The sequence below is a fragment of the Canis lupus genome, chromosome 9, assembly GCF_048164855.1.
Source record: "Canis lupus baileyi chromosome 9, mCanLup2.hap1, whole genome shotgun sequence".
In the NCBI taxonomy this organism is placed as follows: domain Eukaryota; kingdom Metazoa; phylum Chordata; class Mammalia; order Carnivora; family Canidae; genus Canis; species Canis lupus.
In genome coordinates, this window is record NC_132846.1 from 44,232,236 (window position 1) to 44,259,485 (window position 27,250).

General features: G+C 51.0%; 1 protein-coding gene across 6 annotated transcripts in view; it reads right to left on the reverse strand.

Annotated features, from left to right (window-relative positions):
* Window positions 1–27,250, reverse strand: part of ACTN1 (actinin alpha 1) — a 97,340-nt gene that overhangs the window by 43,248 nt on the left and 26,842 nt on the right. For 5 of the 6 annotated variants that reach the window (XR_012036824.1, XR_012036823.1, XM_072839053.1 and 2 more), the window contains exon 2: window positions 3,597–3,711. Coding sequence is in view for 4 of the 6 variants with exons in the window: in XM_072839053.1 (XP_072695154.1) it covers window positions 3,597–3,711 (115 nt within the window). In the remaining 2 variants the exon portion in view is untranslated. Of the gene's footprint in view, window positions 1–3,596; window positions 3,712–19,186; window positions 19,209–27,250 lie in introns of those variants that run through there. The other variant, XM_072839054.1, reaches the window with a different exon arrangement.

A 27,250-nucleotide genomic window follows, 5' to 3' on the forward strand; every position in this document is an offset into this window, starting at 1 on the left:
AGGACCAGAAGCTGCAGGCAAAGAGCCAGTTCTCCAAACACCCCAGCAAGGGTGAGCACTTCCAGCTTACAACAGAGGCCCTCAGGGACCCTTTTTAAACTAAAACTAAGGGGCAGGCTCCCTGCTCAGCGGGGAGTCTGCTTCTCCCTCTGCCCCTCCCCCTGGTCCTTCTCTCTCTCAAATAAATAAAACCTTTTAAAAAATAAATAAATAAATAAACTAAAACTAAAAATGGGTTACATGCGTGCCCATAGCCGGGGAAGGGGCACATAGCTTTAGAGTCTCTAAAAGGCCAGACTCCAAAATGCTAAGAACTATCATCCTGGAGTCCGAGACTCAGGACCCTTGCACCTGCCACAGTCTCCAGCCCCACCTAACCACACGTCCCCTCCCCGCCACACCCAGCACATTAGTAGCCTGGCTGAGAGCAGGGCAGCCACAATGTGGGAGCAGCACTTCTCCAGGGGGCCTCCCAGCCCCCCAACTTCTAGAGAACAGACTTCCTGCCGCAGATATGATTAGGCCTGGCAGCTCCAGGGAAGCACAGCTGGGGTTTTATGATTAAATTAAGACTTTCCACTAGTGGTTCTCCCAAGGCTGTGGTCATTGCTTGGCCTCCCCAACAAGGTACTCTACCAAGCTCCTGGGCAGATGAAATGCCACAGGGACTCCCTCTCATAGGATGGATAAGGTGACACCCCATCCCGCTCCCCCACCTTGCAGCCTGAAGGCTCTTCTGCTGAAGCCCCAGCCCTTAGTCCTGCCAAGCACGGGCTCCCTAGCCAGCCCCCAACTGTACACACTGGCCAGCACAGGACTTCATTGGGACAGGGGAGGCAGCAGGCCAGCAGTTCTCAAACTTCAGATACCCAGCCCCCTCTCCCTGCCTCCTAAGTTTTTGATTTAGGAAGTTTGGGGTGAATGTGCAGGTGGAGAAGCGGTCCCGCAGGTTCTGGTGTCAGTAGTCCAGGGACACCACTTAGAGGACCTTGAGGGGCAGCCATCCCTTCCTTCTGTCATTCTACCCACCTCAAAGATGTTCGAGGATGAAATGGCAACATCTTAGTGACTCAATGTCCCCCACTCCAGGGAAAGAGACAAGCCCCCTTCACAGACGTGCACAGGTCCCCCTTGGGCACAGGCCCACCTGTTCAGTGGTGGTTATGCAGAAAAGCCCACTTCAGGGCATCTGGTCACTCTGATATTTGTTGAGCATCACATACATGCCAAGTACAATCCTGAGCACTTGGGACACAGAGATGAGACCATCCCGTCCCCCCAAGCAGCTCAGGGTGAGATGGGGAAAAGAACAAATGGGCCAAAAATGATCATGCTGTGGGAAAACTGACATAACCAAAGAATTAATGGGATGTTACAGGAGCCCAGAGTTGAGCAGCCACTCTTATGGGGAAAGCTTTCCTGGACGGAAACCCTGAGCTGAGTTTTAAAGAATGAAAAAGAATACTAGGTTTGTTTAAACTAAGAAATGTTGGAAAAGGAGGCAGTGAAGGACATTCTAAAAGGAAAGGCAGTTAGAGGAAAACAGTATGGCAGTAGCTAAAAAATATTAAACACAGAATTACTATATGATCCAGCAATTCCACTTCTGGGTTTATACCCAAAAGACTTGAAAGCAGGGGCTCAAACAGGTAGATGTACACCCATGTTCACAGCAGCACTTTTCGCAATAACCACAAGATAGAAGCAGCACAAACGTCCACGAGAAGATGAATGGATAAACAGAATGCGGTATGCACCTGCAACGAGTATTAGCCTTAAAAAGGAAGGAGAGCCTGCACGTGGATGACCCTGCAAGACGTCACGATGAAATAAGTCACAAAAGGACATATACTGGATGAGTCCACTCATACGAGGTGCTGAGAACAGTCAAACAGACTAAGAGAAGGGTGACTGCCAGGGGCTCAAGGGAGAAGGGAATGGGCAGTCGCTGTTTCCAGGGCACGGAGTCTCCGTGCGGGATGACAGAGAGGTCTGCAGATGGTTGGCGGTGGCTGCACAGCAATGTGAATGTACTTAGTACTTAGTGAAATCGAAAATGTTCAAAATGCTAAGTTTCATGTTCAGTAGATTTCTACCACGCACACACAACCCCCCAGCCCTACCCCCACCCCACAACACACAGATTTCACCTGCAAGAGGATATTTCAAAGTGTTGGGGAACAAGTCAATTGGAGCTTCTGCAGAAGTGCAGAGAGCGTGTCCTTGGTGAGGACTGCCTGTCTCTTGGGGTGGCAGAGGGCCTGAGGTCTGATACCTTTTTGGGAAGTCAGTTGAACACAAAACAGGTGCCAGCTCACAAAGGATCCTGCAAGCTATACTAAGGAATGTGGGCTGCAGGCTTCGAGCCCTGAGGAGGCTCTGAAGGGTTCTAAGCAGGGAACAGCGAGACCATATTTGGGCCGTCAGATGGCCCCTCTGGCTGCGGTGTGGGTGATGGGACTGTGGCGGTGTAGAAGGAACTGGGAGGGGGTCAAAGGCCTCTGCGGATCATTGGGGTAGAGCTGATGTAGGCCCACACTGACACCACGCAGCAGAGGTCAAAAGGTAACAGAAGAAGGAAATAGAATGAACATAACCTGAATGCCAAGTTGGCAAGCAAAGCAGAGGAAGAGCTGTCTCTAATTCCTACATTAGGTTTGGGAGAAGAAGATTAAGATAATAGGAGGAGGGACGCCTGGGTGGCTCAGCGGTTGAGCATCTTCCTTCATCTCCAGGCCTGATCCCAGGTCCGAGGATAGAGTCCCACAACAGGCTCTCTGTGAGGAGCCTGCTTCTCCCTCTGCCTGTGTCTCTACCTCTCTCTGTATCTCTCATGAATAAACAAATACGATCTTGGGGAAAAAAAAGATTATAGGAGGAAAGAGATCTGTCAGGGCCAGGGGTAGTCTTGGGCATGCTGGGGAGCAGGGGGTGCTGAGGGACATCTGGGTCTATATGGGGCCTGAGGGAAAAGGCTGGACTGCGAGGAGGTCTGGGACTCACTGGCATCAAGGCAGAAGGTAAAGTGAAGAGAGTAGCTAAGATCACCCAGTGTATAAACCAAGATGAGAATGTTGGAACTACCAACCTCTAAGGAATGGTGGAGGAAAGGTATTCATAAGAAAGAGGAGCTCTGCATTCAAGAGGAGCTGTCCCTCCAGATTTCTGGACATCCAGATTCTACACTGGGGGCCAGATAAGGAAGCCGGATCCTCTAGATAAAGGGAGAGAGGGACTAGTGAAGCCACAGTTTAGAGATGGTCAGTCATGGTTACATGACGACCATGCAGTCCTAGCACTCTGGAGGGGAAGGGACCTCTGAGACTACCCTTCAAACTGCCTCTTTGTGCAAATGAGAGTGCTGAGGCAAAAAGGAAGTGACTTGTCCAAGGACGTGTGGATGGCTGGCAGCAGAGCTGGGACCAAACCCAGCCTCCTAGTCTGAATTCACACATGTCGCCCACAACTTCTTTCAAGAGACCCAAAGCTCACCATGACCAAAGGCAGAGCAGAAGCAGAGATGTCAGAGCAGCATTCCCAAAGTGGCCGAACCCAGCAGGCAGCACCTCGTCCTCGGCCAGGGTGGCCCACCTCACCTGAGATGACCTCCAGCAGCAGCATGAGCTTCAGTCCATCCCGGAAGTCCTCCTCGATGTTCTCGATCTGCGTGCCCGCCTTGCGGAGGTGGGAGTTGCACCATGCCGTGAACGTCTGGGCAAAGGAAAGAAGAGCAAGCAGTTAGGCTCCCCATGAGTCACATGGTCTCTGAGCCCTCACAGGGACCCCAGTGGGTCTCCAGGACCTACCTGCCTCATGCCCTCTCCAATTGCTGTGTGTAAGGCGTGGGTGGGCACGCGTGGGATGGACAATGCAATACCCTCTAGTGACTCCCCTCCCACAGTTCGAAGGGCCAGCAATTTACCTCTTCAATAAGGCTTCATTTCCATCATCACAGTTACAAAAACCCCAGAGGTAACAGATTAAGCCTTTATTAATTAATCAGGGCAAATTCATTCATTAAATCTTGGTCCATTTGGCAGCTGGCTAAGGGAAAGAATTAGTTAAGTCCTGCTGGACTCAAGAGTTCAGAGGCCCAGAATCAGGACAAGGAGAGAAAGGTGAGGATCCCAATGCGCACTATGTGGGTCTGGCATCAGGATGCAAAGCACCTCAAGCTGCAAAGGTGTGAGGAAGAATTCCAGAAAGGGCATCTAAGGAGACTAAATGAAAGACCATCTCTACTGTGACTTTCTAGTCTGCAGGATAGGGGGTAGAGGGTGGGGATAGGGGGCAGCAATGGCTGAAATGGCTTCTGGATAAACCAAGCAGTCCCATGCCAACAGCACCACCTCGTGGCTCACACAAGGAACAGGGCGACTCAAAAAACAGAAACAAAAGCCTGTGCTTTCCCAGGCTTTTCCCAGGCCCACCCAAAATGTGGGCAGGGGTTGCTCCCCTGCTGTCACGTTCCATGGGAAACAGAAAGAAGGGCTCTCTAGCTTCAGAACCAAACTACTTCTTGGCAACTCCAGGCATCTATGTACCAAATGTCACTCTCAACTACACAGGGGCTCAAGAGCTCGTGTCCGGCTCTCCTCCCACCCGCCCCACAAAGTTGCAATGGTGAGCAGCGAGTTACTCAAGCAGTAGCAGCCACCCCAGAACTCCCCCTCCTCCTAAGAAAGGTCATCAGACACATGACCCCCTTCCCCCACCACTTCCTCTTGCCCTGGGGAACAAAGGGAAGTGGCAAAGAACAGGCAGGAGGGAGGAACACCATACCATTAGGGGTAAAGAAATGGCTGCTTAGGTTTATAAGCAAGAGTTGAAGAGCCTGTGGGCAAGAAGAGATGGTATCAGTCCATCAGGTGTGGAGGAGGAGGCAGCATTAGGATACCCCCAAGTCTGGGCCTCATCTTTAAATCATGCTTCACGGGCAGCCTGGGTGGCTCAGCGGTTTAACGCCGCCTTCAGCCCAGGGTGTGATCCTGCATGGAGCCTGCTTCTCCCTCTGCCTGTGTCTCTGCCTCTCTCTCTGTCTCTGTGTCTGTCATGAATAAATAAAATCTTTTAAAAATCAATCAATCAATCATGCTTCACTAAGAATTCACCAACATAGGTGACTTCTCTCTCCTGACAAATACTGTTCCAACTCTGTGGATCAGTCTGCTCCCGTGACAGCAGAGGCATGTGTATGCTATACAAAAGCTTCGGGAAGACTGGCATACAGACTGAGGGTGGGCAGGGGATATACACTCATCCTCAACCTGGAATGTCCTCCATGTCATGCTTGGCTAGCTCACTCTCATCTTCCAAGATCAGGCTAAGATATCACCTCCTCCTGGAAGCCTTCCTAAAAGCCAGCCATGACAACATCTGGGTTGGGAGCACAGAACCCAAAGCACTCTGTGCCCACTCCATCATTGCCCATATCCCACCATTGCATGGTGCTTGCTGACCACTTGTCAGAATGGGAGCTCCTGAGGGTGTGAACTCAGTGCTCTTCTTAGAGTCCCAGAGCACAGAGTCAGGCACACAGCAGTGAACAAAAAAGCAAAACCCCTGTCCTATGCAGCAGACATTCTAGTGGGTGGAAAAATTGGGTAACTGGGTGAAGGAGCCAGTGAGGAATTCATGCAAAGTCAGGGGTGAGGGGGTCCTGGAAGCCCCAACTACACCTGTGGATGATGCCAGATGGTTATCGGGGCAAGGGGTTGGTGGACCAAATAGCACCCTCGGGGACCCTCCAGAAGTGTAAGCTCAGAGGAAGAATACTTACTGGGTGACCTTCCTCTAGTGTTGGCACTGTAACCTGGCAGAAGACCAGAGGTTACTTAGCCTCTCTTTTCATTTTGTTAAGACTTTTTTTATTGCAAAAAATATTAGAGGGGCGCCTGGGTGTCTCAGGTGGTTAAGTGTCTGCCTTCAGCTCAGGGTCCTGGGACTGAACCCCACGTCAGGCTCCCAGCTCAATGGGGAGTCTGCTTCTCCCCATTGCTCGTGCTCTCTGTCTCATCATTTCTCTAATAAAATCTTTTAAAAATATATTAAGAGAATTTATCTTGAAGAGAATTTATTTTGTGGTTCCATATTCTCTCCCAGCTGGGACCTACCCCGGTGTCAACATGCTGTATATATCTGGGGGGAGGGTGGCTTTTCTCATTTACCACCATCTGGAATTTCCACAGCGCTTGCCCTCCTCTCCCTTCCAGGCCCGCACTCAGCCTCTGCCCGAGGTTTTCTACACACTCAAGGTGAATTGGACCCCCGCTTGCACCCCTCCCTTCCCCACAGCAGGGAATAGTTTCAGGTCCCATCTGGCCAAGGTCCTGGTGGGAATCACCTGCATCTTGGCCCAGCGGGGAGCTGTGAAATCTGTTTATCACTCAGTTGTGGAGAGGGGCTGGGGACAAGAGGAAGAAGAGGCAGGTTTTGAAAAATATATACTGGTTTTGCAAGAGGAAAATGCTGCTGAAAGCAGCCAGCCGCATTTCCTGGGGAAGCCAGGCTCCAAGCTCTGGAAGACAAAAATGCACCTGTGTTTGCTCACGGCTCCCGCACAAAGGCCTGCTTCTGAGGCCTCCAGCTGCACGGCACTGCACTGGGTTAAATCCCTGGGTCTCCTATCCTCGGCCCGCAGGGGACTGCCTTGAAGGGGAGGGTGAGCACCTCCCATGCAGCTCAAGCAGAGGTAGGGCACAGTGGAGATAACCGGGTCACTGAGAACATGCCTGTCGGGGCGCACCAGATCTGGGTTTGATGCCCAAATCGACCATGTGCCAGCTGAGTGACTTTGAGATTACCCTCCCTAAACTTTAGCTCCCTGACCAGTGAAAGGGAGACAGTGAAAGCACTTTATAAACCCAAGAGGATTAGCTAGAAAACACTCATGAAGTGCCTGTCATTTAGAAAGCGGGGAAGGAAAAGCAGCTCCCCTGAAACCTACCGGTGGTTTCACTGCTCTGCGCCCCCCAGCCTGCAGCCGCCTCCCTGTCCTAAGCCACCAAACTCTGTCTGGGTCCCACTCCGAAACTAGTGCCCGAGCTCCACGATGACACCCAGTGTGTCTGAGACTCTGATGTGTTATGGGGAAGGACTAAAATTGTGGTATGCAGTACAGAACACCTGTGATTTGGCTTTCTCCGCAACAGAGAAGAAACCAAAGGGGCAACGGAGTGGGGAGGAGCGATGTGGGCTTCCAGGCACACCACGCAGCTATCTCCTCTCGTCCCCACCTGTTGTGTCTGAGACTGAAGATTCATGGTTCCCTGGCCGGGGCAGTCCTCCACAAGCTCCTCAGTAAAGAGCTTAATAAACTGGATTCACAGCATAGAGATCAAGTAATTTCCACCAGAAACGCAAAGGGTGGAGATGTCCCAGTTGCTCGTGAAGATGCACGAACAGGGGATCCCTGGGTGGCGCAGCGGTTTAGCGCCTGCCTTTGGCCCAGGGCGCGATCCTGGAGACCCGGGATCAAGTCCCACATCGGGCTCCCGGTGCATGGAGCCTGCTTCTCCCTCTGCCTGTGTCTCTGCCTCTGTATCTCTCATGAATAAATAAATAAAATCTTAAAAAAAAAAAAAAGAAAAAATGGGTCACTGTTAAGTGACACTACCGATCAAGTGGAATCTGGGTGACCGGTCAGCATTGGCACAGAGTCTGAGTTGCTGGAGCATCGGGAGAGCTGGCGTGGGATGGGCAGCCTCTCTAGAGGCAGCATGGGGGAGGGAGGTGAGGAGAGCAGGGCCAGGAAGCAGACAGGTGGTTACCAAGACATAGGAGAGCATTCTGGATGGTGAGCAGATCAGAAACATGTCTTTGCAGGTAACTCTGAGACCTGGGGCTCTCTGATCAGAGGACAGAAGAGAGGACTCAGCAGCTTACCTCAAAGATTTGAAAGACCTTCCTGTGAATGAGGAAATAAGCTTGTTAGGTACAGCCCCAGGCAGGACAAGGCAGGAAGCAAAGTGAGAAACATAGATTCTAGAGCAAGATTGACCCAGATCCAGTCTCAGCTCTGCTGCTGAGTGATCTTAGGCAAGTGACTTTACTTAATCTCCACATCTGTAAAATGGGTGTAAGAATAGAACCTGGTCAGCCTGGGTGGCTCAGCAGTTTAGCGCCGTCTTCAGCTCAGGGTGTGATCCCAGGGTCCAGCATTGAGTCTCACATCGGGCTCCCTGCAGGAAGCCTGCTTCTCCCTCTGCCTATATGTCTCTGCCTCTCTCTGTATCTCTCATTGGGAAAAAAAAAAAAAAAGAATAGAACCCACCTCAAAAGATGGCGAGGAGCAATGCTGCAAATACATGTCAACTACTGAGTACAATCACCCACACATAAGGCTCAATGAATGGTGGCTACCATTATTAGGAAAGTGCCGGGAACACTAGAGTTCAATGTAATAAACAGACCAAATGTTGTATGTACAGTGTGCAATCTGCCAAAGGCACGTGCTTGGTGAGGGTGCTGGGAAGGGATCCACATAACCCTGGGGGCTGAGCTAAGTCCCTTATGATGCTGATTCTTTAAGAGACCAAGACAGTCCTTAAAAATGTTACTTTAGAGATGTGTTTAAAGAGCTCAGTTACCAAGAGTCACACTTAAACGTGTGAGCAGGGCTTCTCAACCTCCGTACTATTGATATTTGAGGTTGGTTTCTTGTCAGGGGTCAGGGGGCCTGTCCTGTGCATCACAGGATGTTCAGCAGCAACCCTGGACCCTCCCATGAGATGCCACTAACATCTCCTCATTTCACGTGGTGACAACCAAAGACCACCACCAGTCAAGAACCTAGAGGAGATAAACATATGCCATATAAAAGAACAGTATTAGTGGCTAACATCTACTAAGCACTTGGTGTATACAAGACCCTCTTCTGAGTGCTCTAACCCCTTTAACTCATATATCTTCATAACAACACTGTGAGCCAGGCGCTATCATTCTGCCTTATTTTACAGATGAGGAAATGAAGCCTCAAAGAGGTTTTTTTTTTTTTTTTTTTTTTAAGATTTCATTTATTTATTCACGAGAGACACGAGAGAGAAGCAGAGACACAGGCAGAGGAAGTGCTTCTTAATCAGGCTCCATGCAGGGAGCCTGATGTGGGACTCAATCTCCGGTCTCCAGGATTAGGCCCTGGGCTGAAGGCAGGCGCCAAACCGCTGAGCCACCCGGGCTGCCTCTCAAAGAGGTTTAATAAGTGAGCAGAAGGAACAAGCGTAAGGAGAGTGGGGCTGGGGCTCCTGGCTGGCTCGGTCCATAGAGCATGTGATGCTTGATCTCAGGGGCTGTGAGCTGGAGCCCTACGTTGGGTGTAGAGAGTACTTAGAAATTAGAAGTTATTTTAAATTAAAAAAATAAAAGGCCCTTAGAGTCTCTGGCTCTACTGTGGGAAAACATGAAGTCTTTTTTTTTTTTAATACTTTATTTATTTGACAGAGAGAGAGAGCACAAGCAGGGGGAGCTGCAGAGGGAAAGGGAGAAGCAGGCTCCCCCCTGAGCAGGGAGCCCAATGCAGGGCTCAATCCCAGGACACTAGGATCATGACCTGTGCCCGAGGCAGATGCTTAACCGACTGAGCCACCCAGGCGCCCCACATGAAATCTTTCTAAGTCTCCTAACAAAAAAAAGTGGCACACATAGGAACATACAATGTGTTGACACGAGCACTGAGCACAAGACAGTGCTTAGCACAGGTACCCCTCCTAACACCACAGCTGCCACCAGCCATCTAGGGATCTGGGAGCAAAAGCTGACAGGACTTCCTGCCAGGAGTAGTGGGGCCTCCCCTCATTAGGGCTTGATCGAGGACTGATAACCTGGCACCAGGGTCAATTAGATGTGCCACACACACTGCCATACTTTGTGAACTGAAACAAAGGTACCAATTTTCATTCGTTACCTTTGCAAAAAATAAGTTCCTGCTAATTCCCACTGCAGGGTAGGTATAGGGACAAGGCCTGCAGCATGTCACAGCAGGCAGGCCAATGTGATACCCCCCTGGGGAAAGCTACTCACCACGGGGAACTGAACTGCACACAAGCCCTAGCCCAGTGCTGGGGCGCTGCTCTGGGTAAGTAATGCTAAATAAAAGGCATGAGTATGAAAATGTTCTTGTCAGCCTTACTGGAGAGGAAAAAATTAGAAATGGCCTGAAATTATATTAATAGAGCATTAGTAAAGTAAATTATGATTCATCCACTTAATGGAACATTACACGATCACAATGAGGCGTTCTGAAACTATATATTATTAGGGAAAAAAAACCTTAAATATAATTAACAAAAAAGGCAAGATATAGAACTGTTATGTACTGCAGGTTCAAAATTAAGTGAGTGATCACAGGAACATGAAAAGCACCTGAAAAAAAAAAAAAAACCATCCACACGTGAACAGTGCTGGTTCCCCAGGAACCAGAGGTCCACAGCTTTCTCTGCTTCCCTTGTTCAGGCACCTGCAAATATGGCCGGTGTTAACCATCTGCTCCCTCACCCTTCTCCCTGCTAGCACTTTCCTTTTTGATGTTTACTCGCCACCGAGCACAATCCAGGCCATCCACTCTTGGCTGACCTCACCAGAGAAGCCTCCGTTGACAAAGGTGCCTTTTCTATTGGTCACACAACAGAGTAAACAAGATAACCCACCTGCAGCCAAATAAGACGGGTTGGCAGTGGGGGAAGGACAGGAGCGCCACCTCACTCATCCACGGGGCCCCAGGCTCACGTGCTGACCACACCTCTCCCAGTCACATCCTCCCACTCCTCTGGGATCCTTCCAGGGGAGCTATTGTTCAGGAGGCAGGGGTCAGGGAACCTGAGCCCTGCTCTGCCTCAGCCAGGTGTTCGTGTGATCCCAGATAAATCACCTCGACCCCTTCCAGCTATGTAACCCCAAATATGTCCCTCATTCCTTGCAGGCTGGAATCGAGCAACTTTTCCCGTCAAAACATGCCTAATTAAAAGACAGCACAGACGTGAGCAACGCTTGTGGTGAGCATAGCATACTGCACAGAATTGTCGAGAATCACTACTGTACACCTGAAATTAATGGAATGCCACGTGTCAACTATACTTCATTAAAAAAAAAAAAAAAAGACACAACCAAAGGACAATCTTTTGTTCCTTGTAGGGTTGATTCTGATTCGTAGGCTCTGCTCCTAATCAAAAGAGGCCAATAAATTCCATAGGGACAGTTTCATCTCTATGAACTCAAAGATCTGTGTTTCAGTGTTAAGACTGCCAGCTCCTGCCCTCACAACCAGACACCTGCTAGTAGTTTGCTGATCATCCACAAAAGCTAGATGTCAAAATATCCCTGGAAGGACATACAGGGACCTGAAAGAGTGGCTGCCTCCAGGGAAGGGAGTGGGGCCTCCTGACAGAGGGGGGGAAGGACATTTGCTTTTTTACAGAATGCCCTTTTGTTTCTTTGGAATTTTACGCCCCATACAGTCATCACCTAGTTAACAACAACAAAAAAGCTACACAAATATAAGAAAAGCTGGGGTACCTGGGTGGCTCAGTGGTTGAGCTTCTGCCTTCAGCTCAGAGTGTGATCCCTGAGACCCAGGATCGAGTCCCCCATCGGGCTCCCTGCATGGAGCCTGTTTCTCCCTCTGCCTGTGTCTCTGCCGGTCTCTCTGTCTCTCATGAACAAATAAAGTCTTTAAAATATAAAGTCTATCTGCAAGCATATACATTTATTTAAGTCAGACCTCTGCGATGGGATACAGGAAACTTCCCATTTGTTTGGGAATTTTTTTGTAGGGGTGAGGGATCAGTGCTCATATAGTATCGGGGGTGGGAGGGAAACAGCTGTTTCCAAAATAAAAAAAGGAAAAAAAAATTCAACCCATCTCCTTAAAAGAATTAGTAAGAGAATCAAATAAGATATTTTATAGAGAAAGGGTTGTGGAAAACTTTAAAGTGCCTTATCAGTGTAGAATATTACAAGAAAGTCATAATTAGGAGCCAGGGCATGAGGATAAATCAGTCATTGTGCGCATGCGCACACACACGCGTGCATGCACACACACACACACACACACACCCCTACTCCAATAGTTAGTAAACTACTAACTGTGGGGGAAGATGAAAAGCACTACCCCCTGGCCAAGTAGCTCCAGAAAAACCCCAACCTAGCTTCTAAACCTCATGAAAGTGGTACATGGCTGCTCATTCTCAATGCCCCTCCCTGGAATAGAGCAACCCAGACTAGATTCATCAAGTAAAAAATCAGTTCTCCGGCTGCCAGTCCCCAACACCCCTTCCAGTGGGTGCTCTGCTGTGGCTGCCAGTCAGAGCGCAGCACGTCCCTGGTGGTGCCACTGGCTGCGGTGGGTGGCCATCAGATCAGGGGCCCCTAACGGGGCCGGGCCAGCACGTGTGTGCAGGGCTTTGTTCTCCCAGCACCTGCTGGCCCAGCCAGGGTGCCTTCTCTCTCCCTCAGGCCACCCTGGAGACCCTCTCGTCCCCACACACATGGCCAGTCGAGCTAGGGTGTGGGCGCTAGGTGGTTTGTCTAGGCAGAGAGCTGCCCAGAAGTGATCTCAGATGCCCGCTGCTCTCATAACATAAACAGGAGTATCTGGTTAACTTATCGAGGGCACACTGCCAGCCTTTCAAAGCAAGCTGTCAGCTGGCTCGTTCAAAGATGAAAAGCAGAGTCCTCAAGAACATCTCCACCCAGATCTATTTACTTTCCCCCAACCTGGGAGTGGTTGCTGACAAAGTTGAGAGCCGCCAGGCAGTTTCCTCTGTTTGGAAACGGCACCTCTCTAACAGCTTGCCCCCCAGGCTACATGAATGCTGGGATCCTGGAAAGTCAGGGTGCAGGTGGCTGGGGCGCCCGGCAGAGCCAGGCTTTGGAACTGGACAGGGCTGGAGTTGCAGTCCCACCCACACCTCTCACCAGCTCTGTCAGGACAGGACTCTCAGTCTCGGCCTCTGGATGCCCACCTATAAAATGGGGATAGTAAGGCCTACACAGCACAGCATGAGAAAGGACCAAATGAGATCTTACATTCTTAATTAAAGACCATCTGCTGCTGTGTCCATAGCAGACACTTTAAAAGTCTTAATCCAGCCTCTGTCCCTCTATGTGACCTTAATTAACCTGTCCAGGCCTCAATCGCTTCATCTGACAAATGGGATACATAATACCCCTGCTTTGCAGGTTGTTGTCAAAATGAGGCCAATGGAAGCAAACAGAACAGAGCAGGAGCCCATAAACGTCCGTTGCCATACTGCTCTCACTTCCCAAGCCTTTCTGTTGAATCAAGGTTAATTATTCACAGAGCTCTACAGGCTGGAAAGAAAGACATCCTGTTTTTTCTTTCCCCCCACTAATGAGGAAATCTTGAGATCAGCCTCCCAGCCAGGTTGGGAGACTAGGTGGGGAGCAAGGGCCTGTGTGTGTTTCCTGGTTTATGTCCACCTGCAGCCCATGTTGGGAGACAAAAGGGTGGCCAAGAGCAGGGGACTGAATGGCTGGCTCATCCTGGTCGGCGGTTGGACCTAATGAACATGCTCGAGTTGGAGAGAGCTCCAGGAGCATCCTTCTTGACAAGGCCCTCAGAAAGCAGACCAAGGCCTGGGCAGCTCGGTGCCTTCCTGCCATGTAGGTGGCACTTGCAAGCTCCTGAGAGACCTGGGGACCATTTTAAAAGACAGGTGGCGTGTGATCCCTGTGAAGAAGCAAAGGCTGTCCTGTTAGCTCCCGGCCAGTGAGAGTCAGCTGCCTCCACCAACCTCCACCTCCACAGCCAGAGACCAAAGAACAGCAATGGCTGGCAGCCATGGGCAGGCTCCGTCAACTGTGGCCTCTGTGATCCCGGTCCACTGGGCCTCAGCTGTCACATCAGTAAGACGAAGACAAACATGAGCATCTATTCCACACGGTTGTTGTGTGGGAGTGTTGCCTGAGCTGATGCGAAGGGCTTAGCCCAGTGCTGCACTCAGATTAAATGCTCGCTAGATGTTAAAATCCAAAAAGCTATCTACAGAGACAGAAAGTAGAGTCCTGGTTGCTTAGGGCTGGAAGCAGGGGAGAGAGAGGGCCCAGCTAAGGGACATGGGGTTTTTTTTTGAAGTGATGAACATGTTCTCCAACTGACTGCGAGGATGGTTGCACAGCTGTGAGTGTACTAACCACCATTTGACCATATCCTTTAAATGGGTGAAGTGTATGTAAATTTTATTTCCAAAAAGTGATTCTAAAAACAAACAACTAAACTAAAATGTTCCAGGACCCCACTAAGCCTCTTACCATGGTTTCATTGTTGTTGTTCACCCATTAGTCTCACTGGCAAGAAACCAGCCAAAAAAGCAGGCTCTGGACCCTCCCCGGCTCCAAGCCCCAGCTCCACTGCCTGAACTAACTACCCAGCTACTGACTGTGGCCCAAACGCAAGCTAACTCGAGGATTCCAAGGCGACAGGGACCGCTCTCCCCTTTGGTCACATGGAGCACTGGAGCCAGGCCTGAACTGTGAGCTGGAGGTACCACTGGCCTTCTCGAGGCCTCCCTGAGGAGTAGCCACTTTGAAGGTCAGGTCACAGCCCAGGACCTCTGCTCCTCTGGCCACACCCCACAGCAGGGCGACATCTTGCTCTGGAGACCAGCATGAGAAGGACCCACTGACCACTGCCGACTTTGGGCTGCTCCCACCTGGAACACCGCCCCCACGTCTGGAGTCCAGCTCTGGCCCCTGCAGGTCTGATAGCACACAGGCCTCGGCAGGCTGTAGCTCACAGGAGTAGCCCACATTCCTTTTCCAAAGAAGGAAAAGCCACCCAAAAGTGAGGTCATTTGGTTTTTCTGGCAAGGACGTGCACAGCTATCGGCCACTCAGTTACACAGAAAACTTCCCTGGATGACAAGGATTTGGCCCAGCCTGGTATTCATAAAATTTGGGGACTTGTGGTCTGGCCAACTTGACCCTAACTAGACTTCCCTGTGTAGCAGAGGTGTGACCCTTAACTTTACATCTCGAAGCCCCAATCTGTGAAAGCACATTGAGTAGAAACGGTCCTGCAAGAGCATACGAACTGTGTGTATGACATGGTCAGCAGGCTCCATGCAGGAGTTATGGAGGTTGCCTTGGTGCCTGGTGTCTTCCTGAGCCTGGGCCAGCATGCTCCAGCAGGCCCTGCACCCCACCTCCTCCAGCCCTGGACTCCTTGACCCTGCCACAGACACATGACCAATAGGAACTCAGCACCAGTCTGGCCCAGCCTGAAGCCAACACCACGACGGCACCCACCTCCCACCTGAGGGACTGCCATGCAGCAGCCACATGACCTCACACCAAATACAGGTAGAAACATAGCCTCCTGAGGGCAAGTTCAAAGCTCCAGGGAACCCAGAGGCACCCCATGCAGAAAGCAGGGGTGGCGGCACGAGCTGGGATTCCAAGAACTGGAAGCATCACAAGCCGGGAGGAATTTCCCCGGTGCCTGGTGGTGGGGGAGCACAAACTTCCCGAACAGTATATAGGTAAGGTATAGACCGTACCTATAAACTGGTGCTCCTTGGGGCACAGGGGCTTTCTGTAGAAGACCTCCACAGCTCTCATCGATGACAGCAACTACCCCGTGCCTAGGAGCAAGTTTCTGGTTCCTGGAGCACTGAGTGGAGAAGGGAACTGAGGCTGAGACCCCTCCAGTGAAGCCTTCTACCTTCACTCAGAGTGGGAAATAATGGGGCACCAGCCAGCATCACCCACCCAACCACCCAGCTCCACCCGCACCAGTCCTGGATCTAAGAGCCACAGGGGCAACTGGCCTCAGGCAGTCCCTGGCCTGGATCAGGGAGGGAAGCTAAAGGGCAGCCCAGGACACTGGGCTAAGAGTCACCCCCAGGGCTCATATCCTGCCACGAGAGAAAGTCCTGGAGCTGGTGGCTCCCTAGGGATATAGAATGGGCCGGGCAGGTTTTTCTTCTAAGTCTCAGTTTTAGGGAGGTGGAAACAGGGTTTGAACTCTTGTCTCTTTTGGCTTTCTGAACACAAAGCCCATTGAGAGAGATCAGGAATAAATTAAAGGGGCAGCCAAGTTGGGGATGTGTATGCCAAAGTGTGGGCCACTGGCTTGTTTGGGCTTGGATTGGTCTGATGTCAGCAGCCTCCCCCAGAGTGGTCCACAGCAGATGCTCCTGACTTGCCTGGCTCCAGGATCCCCTGCCTGTGAGCTGGATTCACATGGGACTTGAGGTCAACACGATGGGCTCCGAAATCAAGGCATGACAAATGTTAATCAAAGACTCATATAAATAACGGTGTATGTGCTGAGTTTAAATGTATATATGAATTGTTCTGGAAGGTATGAGGCTAAAACAGGCCCCTAACTTGGTCATGTGTGTGTGTTCAGGCGTGCATGCATACCCACACCTGACTGCTGCTCTGAGGAAGTCGATGAATTTTTTTTTAAGACTTACTTATTTTAGAGAGGGAGAGAGCACACACATGAAGAACAAAGGGAAAGGGAGAGAGAATCTCAGGCAGACTCCATGCTGAGTGCAGAGACTGATTGATACAAGACTGGATCATGTCCTGAGTCTGAGATCATGACCAGAGCCGAAACTAAGAGTTGGACACTTAACTGACTGCACCAGCCAGGTGCCCCAGTCAGTGAATTTTTAAAGCTGAGGAATTTTAATTAGGTGATAAGACTGTAAATGTGAAGGGGAGGCCATATAATTTATCATCCAAATCAGGGCACTTCAAAATAAGAGGAGGTGCTATTAATAATTACATCAGGGCATCCACTGATCAATGAGTATACACACACACACACACACACACACACACACATATACACACACACATAGGATATTACTCAGCTATCCAAAAAATGAAATCTTGCCATTTGCAATGACATGGATGGAACTAGAGGGTATTACGCGGAGTGAAATAAGTCAATCAGAGAAAGACAATTATATGATTTCACTCATATGTGGAATTTAAGAAACAAAACAGAGGAGAGTTGAGGAAGGGAGGGAAAAATAAGGCAAGATGTAATTAGAGAGGGAAACAAACCAGAAGAGACTCTTAACCATAGGAAACAAACAGGGTTGCTAGAGGGTAGGTAGATAGGGGATGGGGTATTTGGGTGACGGGCATTAAAGAGGGCACTTGATGGGCACCTGGGTGGCTCAGGTCGTGATCCCGAGGTCCTGGGATTGAGTCCCACATCGGGATCCCCTCAGGGAGCCTGCTTCTCCTTCTGCCTGTGTCTCTGCCTCTCTCTCTGTGTCTCTCATGAATAAATAAATAAAATCTTAAAAAAAAAAAAGGGCACTTGATGTAATGAGCACTGGGTTTTATATGCAACTGATGAATCACTGAACTCTACCTCTGAAACTAATGATACACTATATGTTAATTGAATTTAAATTTTAAAAAATATAAATACATCAGGACAACAGGTGCAAACCAAGCCATATGGTCACCTTATGCACATGTGTGGGGTAGGGTGTGGTCAGGAGGGCGAGGCCACCCAAGCGGAGGGAATCAGTCCTCAGGCACAAGGGAATGAAGCCTTGGACCACTGGACAATGGTGCAGGAGGAAGGCGGGGGGGCAGAGGCTGAGGTCAGCCGACCACAGGGGTTTGAGGCTCATACGCAAGGTTAGGATGGTTTCTCCTGAGAACAAACGGAAGCCACTGCAGAGGTCTGTTTGACTTCAGTGGAGTGTCGGAAAGGGTGAGGATGAGGGGGGTGCAGGGATCAGGTGTTGGATGATACATAATTACACCTGCATCTTGGAAAGAGATTCCTAATTTTGGTGTGAAGAACAGATCAGAGGTGGGCAAGAACGTCAGCAGAGAACAGTCAGGAGACCAAACAAAGGTCCAGGCAAGAGATAAAAGAGGCTTAGCCCAGGGCTAAGTGGAGACAGAGAGGTGGGTGGACGCAAGTACACCTGGGGGTCAAGGAGGGATCAGAGGTCACCCTCAGATTTTGTACCTGAGCCAAGAGATGGATGAATGGATGAAGGTGCCACCACCGGAAGCCAGCTTTCCACCACACGCCCCTGACCAGCCAGACACCCGCAGCACCTCACTGCGGCTGCAAAGGAGGGTCTACAGGCCTCAGCCTGACAATCTAATGTGAAAGTCAGCGTGGAAGGATCTGAGCGGCCAGGACGCCCTCCCAAGCCCACCGGCCACTGCTCTGTCAGTCCTCCCCACCTCCCTGTGAGGTAGGCTCTACCACTGATCCCATCTTACAGGTGACAAAGCAGACACGGAGCCCACAAAGTCACTCAAGGTCACATCAAACAGTACGTGGAGGAGCCAGAATTTAGGCTGCAGAGCCCAAGCTTCTAATCACAGGCTCGGCCAGCCTGGACCGACCCACCCGAGGGCCCAGCAGCAGGGCACGGGCACCAGCCCCGCATGAGGCTCCCCCCCCGCCCCGCACTGCCCACGGGCCCCCTGTCACCCCGACCCAGGCAGATCACCCTCCAGGAGTGGAGCCGGGGAAAGGCGGTCGTACTGTGCAGAAGGGACGGACAGCCTTGGTCTCAGAACAGCCTAAAGGAGCAGGTCCAGGGCCACCCTCCCGCCCTCCCCAAGCCTTTCCACCAAAACCCAGAGAAAACCTGGTTGAAATCATTAAGAGCCTTCTAAAGGGAAACTGGAAAGGGCTTTCCTTTATGGACCAGGCCAACCTTGGGAACAAGAAAGCAGGTGAGGCAGTGGAGCCCTGTACTGGGAAGGGCCGGCTGACCCTGGCAGCAGCCCCTCCTCACTTCTCACACACTCTGAGCAGGGGGCTCACCCCGCCTCTGCTTCGAGAAGGCTTCCCAGACCTAACCATACAGGGTAGAGGGGCAGGAGAGGTGGACACTAGCTACCCACAGGACTTCGACGATTCCACCAACAGCCCTGAGATGATATTTGAGCCCTGTCCACCTGGCCCATGCCACCTCCCTATCCTCCTTCTATCTATGGACCCACAGTGGCCGTGAGACAAAACCCACGGCTTATCATGCTCAGCTGGGCCTGGCTTTCAGAAAGCACACCTGGGGAAGTGTCCCCAGCTGAGTGGGTGTCAGGGCTCCCAGCCGGCCACCACCCTACCACCTATTCACTATGGCTGGTCTCTCTCTGCAGGCCTCCCTCATGGGGCAGCAGAAAGACGCCACTGTTCCCCCTCTGCCACCACCACAACCATGATACTCACCTCCTTCTTGTCACCCCACCTCTCTCCATCCCCCACCTTTTCCATGCTTCAGTAGAATGTTTGCAGGGACAATGGACACATGGCACTGGGAGATCCAAGTTCTAATTCTGGTTCCACCACAAGGGAGCACAGGGCCCCAGACTGTCCCAGAAGCTTCACGGTCTCCTCACCTAGAACATCTTCCACTTTAGGGGGGGCCACACCTGCCTCATAGCTGTCTCAGTGGACTCTTGTGAAATCAAATGACACAGCCACTAGGACAGCAATCTGAGGGCAGCAAATGCGAGAGTTTCCAAAATTGGCCTCATTATAAAACATGCTGAAAAGGCAGATCCTAGGGATCCCTGGGCGTCTCCGCGGTTTAGCACCTCCCTTCAGCCTGGGGCATGATCCTGGAGACCCAGGATCAAGTCCCGCGTCAGGCTCCCTGCATGGAGCCTGCTTCTCCCTCTGCCTGTGTCTCTGCCTCTCTCTCTCTTTGTGTCTCTCATGAATAAATAAATAAAATCTTTAAAAAAAAATGAAAAGGCAGATCCCACCCCCAACGACCGGCATTCTGGTTCAGGAGTTCTGGGGTGGGACCCATGAATCAGAATTTTTAACAAGTATCAAGTACTCCAAGTGAACCCTATAATCAAGCAAGTTGGTGCAACTCTAGTCTCCGAGAAACATAGAGGAAGTCTTACCACCTTGCCTGTGCAGAGAAGGGCAAGAGGCGTTTGCTAGAAGCGCTCCTTGGCTCTGTGCACACATAGGAGATAACAATCCCTGCCCACACTTAGGGGGCCACCAGGTCCGGGACATCAACCGGAGTGGTTGACATCCTTCGTCTCATTTAGTCTTGGCAGGGACCCTGCAGGATAGATTGCCTTCTTTAGACAGAAAAAGAAACTAAAGCTCAGCATAAGGATCTGCTCAAGGACACAAGGCTAAGATGGCAGAGCTTCCCTTCACCCCAGAACTGGCACCACCAAAGCTTGAGTTCTTCTCAACACACTGCAGCCTGGCAAGAGGAACTGTCCTGCAGATGGGGCAGGACAGTTCCAAGGAGAAGACAGCGGCAAGTAGGACCACCCTTCTGTTCCCTCCCCCGAGCCTGGATGGGGTCCCAGTCATCCTATCCTGCAGGACAAACGGGGACCCCACTTCATGGACACGGAGGCTGCTATTTCCTGTCTTCAAATATAAGGGAGACAGGGGTCCGGGAGCCGGCAATCCATGAAGGTAGGCGGGACCCAGCGTGGAGAGTCCTGAGCCAGAATGCCTGGAGTTGAAGTGAGGGTCTGGCAGGAGAGGGTGCAGGGATCCAAGAACATGTAGCATTGGAATGAAGCCCAAGGTACCCTGGACCCCTTCTTCCCCCAAACACATAATCCCTGCTAAGTGGGTGGCAGCAACCCCATGACAATGCATGGAGAGGAAGCTGCAGCCACCCAGCCAGAGAGCTTCACACCACCCCTTCCTCCTCCCATCCAGCCTCTCCCGGGGGGCTCGGCCTGGGACCAGGCAACAGAGCAGCACAGGGAAAGCACAGGGCAGTCCCCAAACCTCACCTTCCAGCACCAAGTCCTCACCTGGGCCTGGTGGCTGGTGCCTCCCCTCCCACTTGAAGGGCACAGCAATGACCACAGCTGACAATCAGTGACATTTATTTACCATACAAGCACTTTGTACCGGTTATCACACATACTCTTTGCAACAACTTTAAGAGTTAGATTTTGACCCCCATTTCAGAGATGGAAAAACTGAGGCTCCAGAGGGTTAAGCACCCCAGCTGGCAAAGAACAAGCCCTCAACCAAAAACCAGGAGTTCTGAGACACCAAATTCCACAGTTCCTTCCCCTGCTTTCTCCTCCCTCACTGGGCATCTACTGAGCACAGGGTACCAAACCAGCTACTACCAGAAAAAGAGATGGCCCCACTCCAGGGAGCCCCAGCGGAGCTGACGGATGGATGTGGCTCATGGTGGAGCCAGCAAGCAGGCAGAAACCAGTTTGCTCTGTGTGGGGCTCCAGGTGCAGCCATACTTGGCAGCCTGGCTTGAGACAGTGGTCAACTGCAGATGCAGCAGATGTGGTGAGAACAGAAATCGGGAGAGGACATTCTGCTCTGTTATCTAGAAACAGACAGAACTTCTCTCCAAAGGAAGCTAGGAAATTTTACATCAGTCTCTGTAACTCAGTGGCCAAAAATCTATCTCACAATTACCCTCCAGGAGAGCCTCTGGCACAGAAACAGCCTGGAACAGGAAGATCGGGAGAGGGGCAGAGTGGGAGGCATGGAGAAGAGTGGGGCCCTGCTGGTTCTGGGGACCCCACTCCTCTCCAGAGTGCCCAGGAGGCTGCAGTCCCCTTCCCAGGATCTGTAGCAGGAAAAAGGCTGGGACCTGGCCCCAAAAGATGCCAGAGCTTCTCATTAACTTGGTGGCTCAAGACTTCCCCAGAGCTGTGCCACAGCCAGCACCAGCCATGGTAACCCCATAGTGATCCCATGGTGACCCAGCTGGCCAGCCCGCCCACCTCTGTAGGCAGCTACTGGGGCAAGCCCAACTGACCAGGGACCTGGCCCTGGGGGGAGGAAAAAGAGGTGGTATCCAGAACCGTCTGTGGACCTATCAATCCTGCCTTGGGGGCTCAAAGTGCCTGAAAAGCATAAACAGTCAATACACAATACATAGCAATTGCACTTCTGAGTAGTCACAGAAAAGAACTGAAAGCAAGGACTCAAAGAGATATATGTACACCCATGTTCACAGCAGTATTATGCAGAATAGCCAAAAGGTGGAAGCAATCCGAATGTCCATCAAAAGATGAATGGGGGCACCTGGGTGGCTCAGTGGTTGAGCATCTGCCTTTGGCTCAGGTTGTGATCCCAGGGTCCTGGGATCGAGTCAGCATCAGGCTCCCCTCAGGGAGCCTGCTTCTCCCTCTGCCTATGTCTCTGCCTCTCTCTGTGCCACTCATGAATAAATAAATAAAATCTTTTTTTTAAAAAAGATGGATGGATAAACAATGTGGTGTATGCATACAACGGAATATTGGTGAACCATAAAAAGGAAGGCAATGCTAACAGAGGGCACAACACAGATGAACGTAGAGGACATGATGCTAAGTGAATAAGCCAGATACAAAAGCACAAAAAATGTACAATCCCCCCCTTTTTTATATATTTTATTTATTCAGGAGAGAGAGAGAGAGAGGCAGAGACACAGGCAGAGGGAGAAGCAGGCTCCACGCAGGGAGCCCGACGTGGGACTGGATCCCGGGACTCCAGGATCATGCCCTGGGCTGAAGGTGGCGCTAAACCGCTGAGCCACCCAGGGATCCCCATACAATCCCACTTTAATGCAGCACCCAAAGCAGTCAAATTCACAGAGAAGACAGTAGAAGAGTGATTGTCTTGGGCTCGGGGAGGAGGGAATACGGAGTTTGTGTTTAACGGGGACAGTTTCAGTCTTGCCAGATGACAAGAGCTCTAGACCTGGACGGTGGTGATGGTTGCACAATGCTGTGAATGCACTTAATGTCATTGAACTGCACACTTCAAAATGGTAAAAATGGGGGTGGGGGGGCACCTGGGTAGGTCAATCAGTTAAGCCTCTGCCTTCAGCTCAGGTCATGATCCCGGGGTCCTGGGATCCAGCCCCAAGTTGGGGTCCTTGCTCAGTGAGGGGGAGAGGCGGTCAACTTCTTCCTCTGCCTCTCCCCCCACTCGTGTTCACACACTCTCATGCTTTCTCTCTAAAATTAATTTAAAAATTTTTTTTTAAATGGTAAAAATGGGGGGCATCTGGGTGGCTCAGTGGTTGAGTATCTGCCTTTGGCTCAGGGTGTGATCCTGGGGTCCTGGAATCATGTCTTCATCAGGTTCCCTGCAGGGAGCCTGCTTCTCCCTCTGCCTATGTCTCTGCCTCGCTCTGTGTGTCTTTCATGAATAAAAAAATAAAAATCTTAAAAAAAGGTAAAAATGGTAAATTTTATGTTATGTCTAGTTTACCACAAACAATCTCTATTTTTAAGTATATAGGGACGCAGATTAAACACAAAACCTTTTATGTGTGGCATAGAAAAAAATAACCATATTACATGCAGGGAAATTTTTTTTAACCATAAGCAAGTCATACTCTCATAATAAAACAGAACAGACACTGAAGACTTATCAACCCAAAACATTTCAAATCGTGATCCATGCAAGTGTTTAAGAACTGCCCACTCTATGCAGCAGGGCAATGCCATCGCCTGGCTCCTCTCCTTGCCACCAACGCCAGTCTGCCCGGCACTAAAGATGAGAGACACCTGCCCCACCCCCACCCCCCTTGGCAGGAAAGGTGGACTTGAGGTGGGGGGCCAGCTATAATGCACAGGACCTCCCCGGCCCTACACCCCTCATGAAAACAGCAACGGGGGAGTGCCCCCAGGGCCAGAGGTGATGGGGAACCAGGGTGCCGCCCCTCCCTGGGCACAGACTCCATGGTGACTCCGGCTTTGGAAGGAAATGAGCCAGTGTGCCCCATTTCCCCTTCTAGGAAGGCACGAGGGAATGACTTAGCCCAGTCCCTGCCTGGGAGGGCTCTGGGGAAACCTTGTCCCAGTTCACTCCCATCCCCTCCCCCTCAGGAGGACAGGAAGCTGCAGGGAAGAGGGAGAAGCACAAAGGCCAAGATGGGCCTTTCCTCCTCCTGCCCTCAGTTCCCACCAAGGAGGATGCAGACTTGGGGCTCCGGCGTGGATGCTCCCACCGATGAGCTGTGTGGCCCTGCCTCAGGTTCCTTATCTGTGACTCAAAAGGGTGGGATGCTTGCTATCAGTGGCTCCTTTTGGCTCTGAAACCGTAGGCTTCTGTACCAGCTGGGCGAGATTGCAGAACTGGGAAAGGACTGGGGAAGACAAGACAGGGCCTTGGAACAAGGAGAGCCTGGCTCCAGGGACCCGAGCCCGGTACCCCCCCCCCCCCCCCCGCCCGAAGCAATGCATCTGACTGGAGCACCAGCACCCCCGCCCTCAGACCACACCACTCGGTCATTCAATTCATGTTTCCCAAGCTCTCGGCCGGTGCCAGGGGCCGTGCGAGCCCAGACCGCCCAGGCCGCCCAGGCCGGAGGCATCACAGCCTCCCAGACGTCTCTACCCCGAGCCAGCCCTCTGGGAAAGCAGGGCCTGGAAGAGTAATACAAGCAGCAGGCAGAAGGGGAAGCCGTACGGGGCCCCGAAAAGAGCACCAAACCAAACTGAGAGCCAGGGAAGTGTGGTCTGAATCCCACGTCTGCTGCTGATTTGCTGTGTGAGGACCCTGGACTAGCTTCTTCAGTCCTCTCTGCCTCAGTTTCCAGATCTGCCAAGAGGGGACTGGGGCCGGTGTCTGCAGGCCCTTCCGGCTCTGGCAGCTCGGAACACCTCATCCCGGGATCCCGGGATCCCAGCAGCACTGCTGACCCCTGACCATCCGGGCCCCAAGGACTCCAGACAAGCCGAGCTGACAGTCGGCCAGCTCCGGGGGAGTTCTGAGGCACCAGGGACGGAGCCGAGCCCCGCCAGGCCCAGCTGCTGGAGGCCGTCTGAAGGCAAACATCTGCTGGAGGTCCACGGATACAGTGGATGCCGCAGATTTCTCAAGGCTGGAACTCGGGATGGGGTCAGAGGACCAGAAGGAAGCTTTGTGCATTCTCGGCGCCCCAGTGCCTGGCAGGGCAAAGTGGTGCCCCCCCATCCCCATCTCTGCCGGATTTGAACCATAAACACAGCCCTTTTCTGAAGGGAACGGCTTAACACAAACCAGATGTGGTAGGGACTTTCCCCCACCCCCTCCTGGCCCTAAAATTAAACATTCAGTGTCTCCTCTGCCAAATTCACTTGAAGGCCGAGCCTTAAAGAGCCAGCACCTCCGGTTCTCACCCTCACACGTTCTCAATCACATCCCTGCTTAAACAAAATGTCAAAATCCCCAAATGGCAAGTGTGGATGGGGCGGCCCCCCAGGAGTGCCTGGCACCCATGCGGGCCAGGGACAGACTGAAAAGAAAAGGTCACTGGAGAAGAAATGTGGATCCTCTACCACCAGCCCCAAAGGGACCAAAAGGGCAGTCTTCCAGAGGTGGTTCCTAAGCCTGGGGAGCACCAGCCCTGTCCCTAGAAGACTCTGGAGATTTCCTGAAAAGTCCATTTCCAGGACTAGAGTTTACAGTCTGTAAAAATGGGATGAATAACAGGCATCTTATTTATCTCTGATCTCATGCAGGGCTGTGAGGATCCAGACAGAGTCCATCCACCTCAAGAGAACTGGACTCTACTGGGCTGCCAGGCTGGTTGCTCCCCTGTCCTGAAAGATCTTTCCAACCCCAACAAAAGGCCCAGACATCCACCTATCTGTCCTCACCTCCCCATGCTGCCCCCACCCGTGCTAGGGCCATGCCTCAGCACCTAGCACTAATCAGCTGGCCCAGTGGAGGCACATCTTACCTCCCCAGCAAGAGGACACGTTCCCTCTCCTACTCTTTAACTCAGGAAACCATGTCTTATACCTTCTGTGTACTCCACAGCACCTAGCAGTACACAGCACACACACTGAGCATGCTCAGGACAGACGGTTAAATCTCACGTAGCCACCAAGCAAAAAATATAAATAAATAAATAAATAAATAAATAAATGAATGAATGAATAAATAAATAAATAAATATTCAGAGAAGGATAGTGCTTCAGATAGAAATTACCTGACTTGCTATAAAATTTAAATACAATTTTTTTAAAGATTTTATTTATTTGACAGAGAGAGAACACACAAACGGGGGGAGCAGCAGGCAGAGGGAGAGGGAGAAACAGGTTCCCCACTGAGCAGGGAGCCCAATACAGGGCTTGATCCCAGGACGTGGGGATCATGACCTGAGCAGAAGACAAGGTGCTTAACCAACTGAGCCACCCAGGTGCCCCTAAATACAATTTTTTCTTAAGAAGTATTTCATCTTACAACCTCAAAACAGACGTTTTCATTTTTGCTTATCATCTTTCTGTTTACACTGGTTTTGACAGTTGCAGCTGATTATAATGCACATACCATATAGTGTTAACATTCAACAAACTACTGAATATTTCATTCCTGTATAATCTTTATAAATGTCATTTTAAAGGCTTGAAAAAATATGTTCTATCACTATCAGGTAGGTTCATGAAATGTACGCCCCCTCCCCATGTTACTTAGACATTGGAAACAAATTTCTAGATAGCCCAGAGAATATTCTTAGACATTTCTATTCTGTTGGACAGTCCTCTGCAGGCAAAATCCTGGAGGCTGGGGGAGTAGAATTACCAGGCCAAAGGGTATAAACATTTTCACAGCTTTTGCTACATAGATGAGCCATGATGCTGGTCCACAGGCTGCACCAATCCCAAGTGCCTTTAGAACACAGTGCAACTAGAACTTTGTTCAACTAGAACCTTTCCTGATTGGACTGTCTTTTATAAAACTGTTTCTCAGTGAAGTTGTATTGACTGGTAGATTTCATCAACTCTAGGCTTCCAGAATAAGTGCTCTAAGGATCCTTTTTCTTGGATCTTTGCTCCAAGCCCCACCTTTTCTATACTAACCCTGGTAACCCTAGTCCGTTCTATATCAATGGCTAGTTGTAGAGCTGAGGCCTCCTCTACCAAACTCAGTCTCCCCCATTTCTGAGATCCCTGATCCCCTTCTATACTGTGGCCCCCACAGTACCACATCCGTAGAGAAACTCCTGATAGTCTGAGAGGCAACCAGGGGGTGCTTGACCTAGAGCCCCCAAAATGATGCCCAGGGATGTTGCATTGCACTTAAAGATTTAAACTGAATCTCACGGGCCTTCTAGGCTCCTGGTTGCCTGGGTCCATCATCAGGGGCCTGAGTCTGTGCCAATAAAACACACTGCTGCTAGCAGACCCCAGGCTGAAAAGACCCAGGAGCGTGACAATGAGGCGGCACTCCCAGTCTAGAGCCAACCCCAAACTCCTGTTGTCACGCTGTCTGCACGAAAGCTAGAACCCAGACAATAGTTCACAGTCCAAATTTGGCTCAATGGACACTAGAAGTTCAGAGGTCACT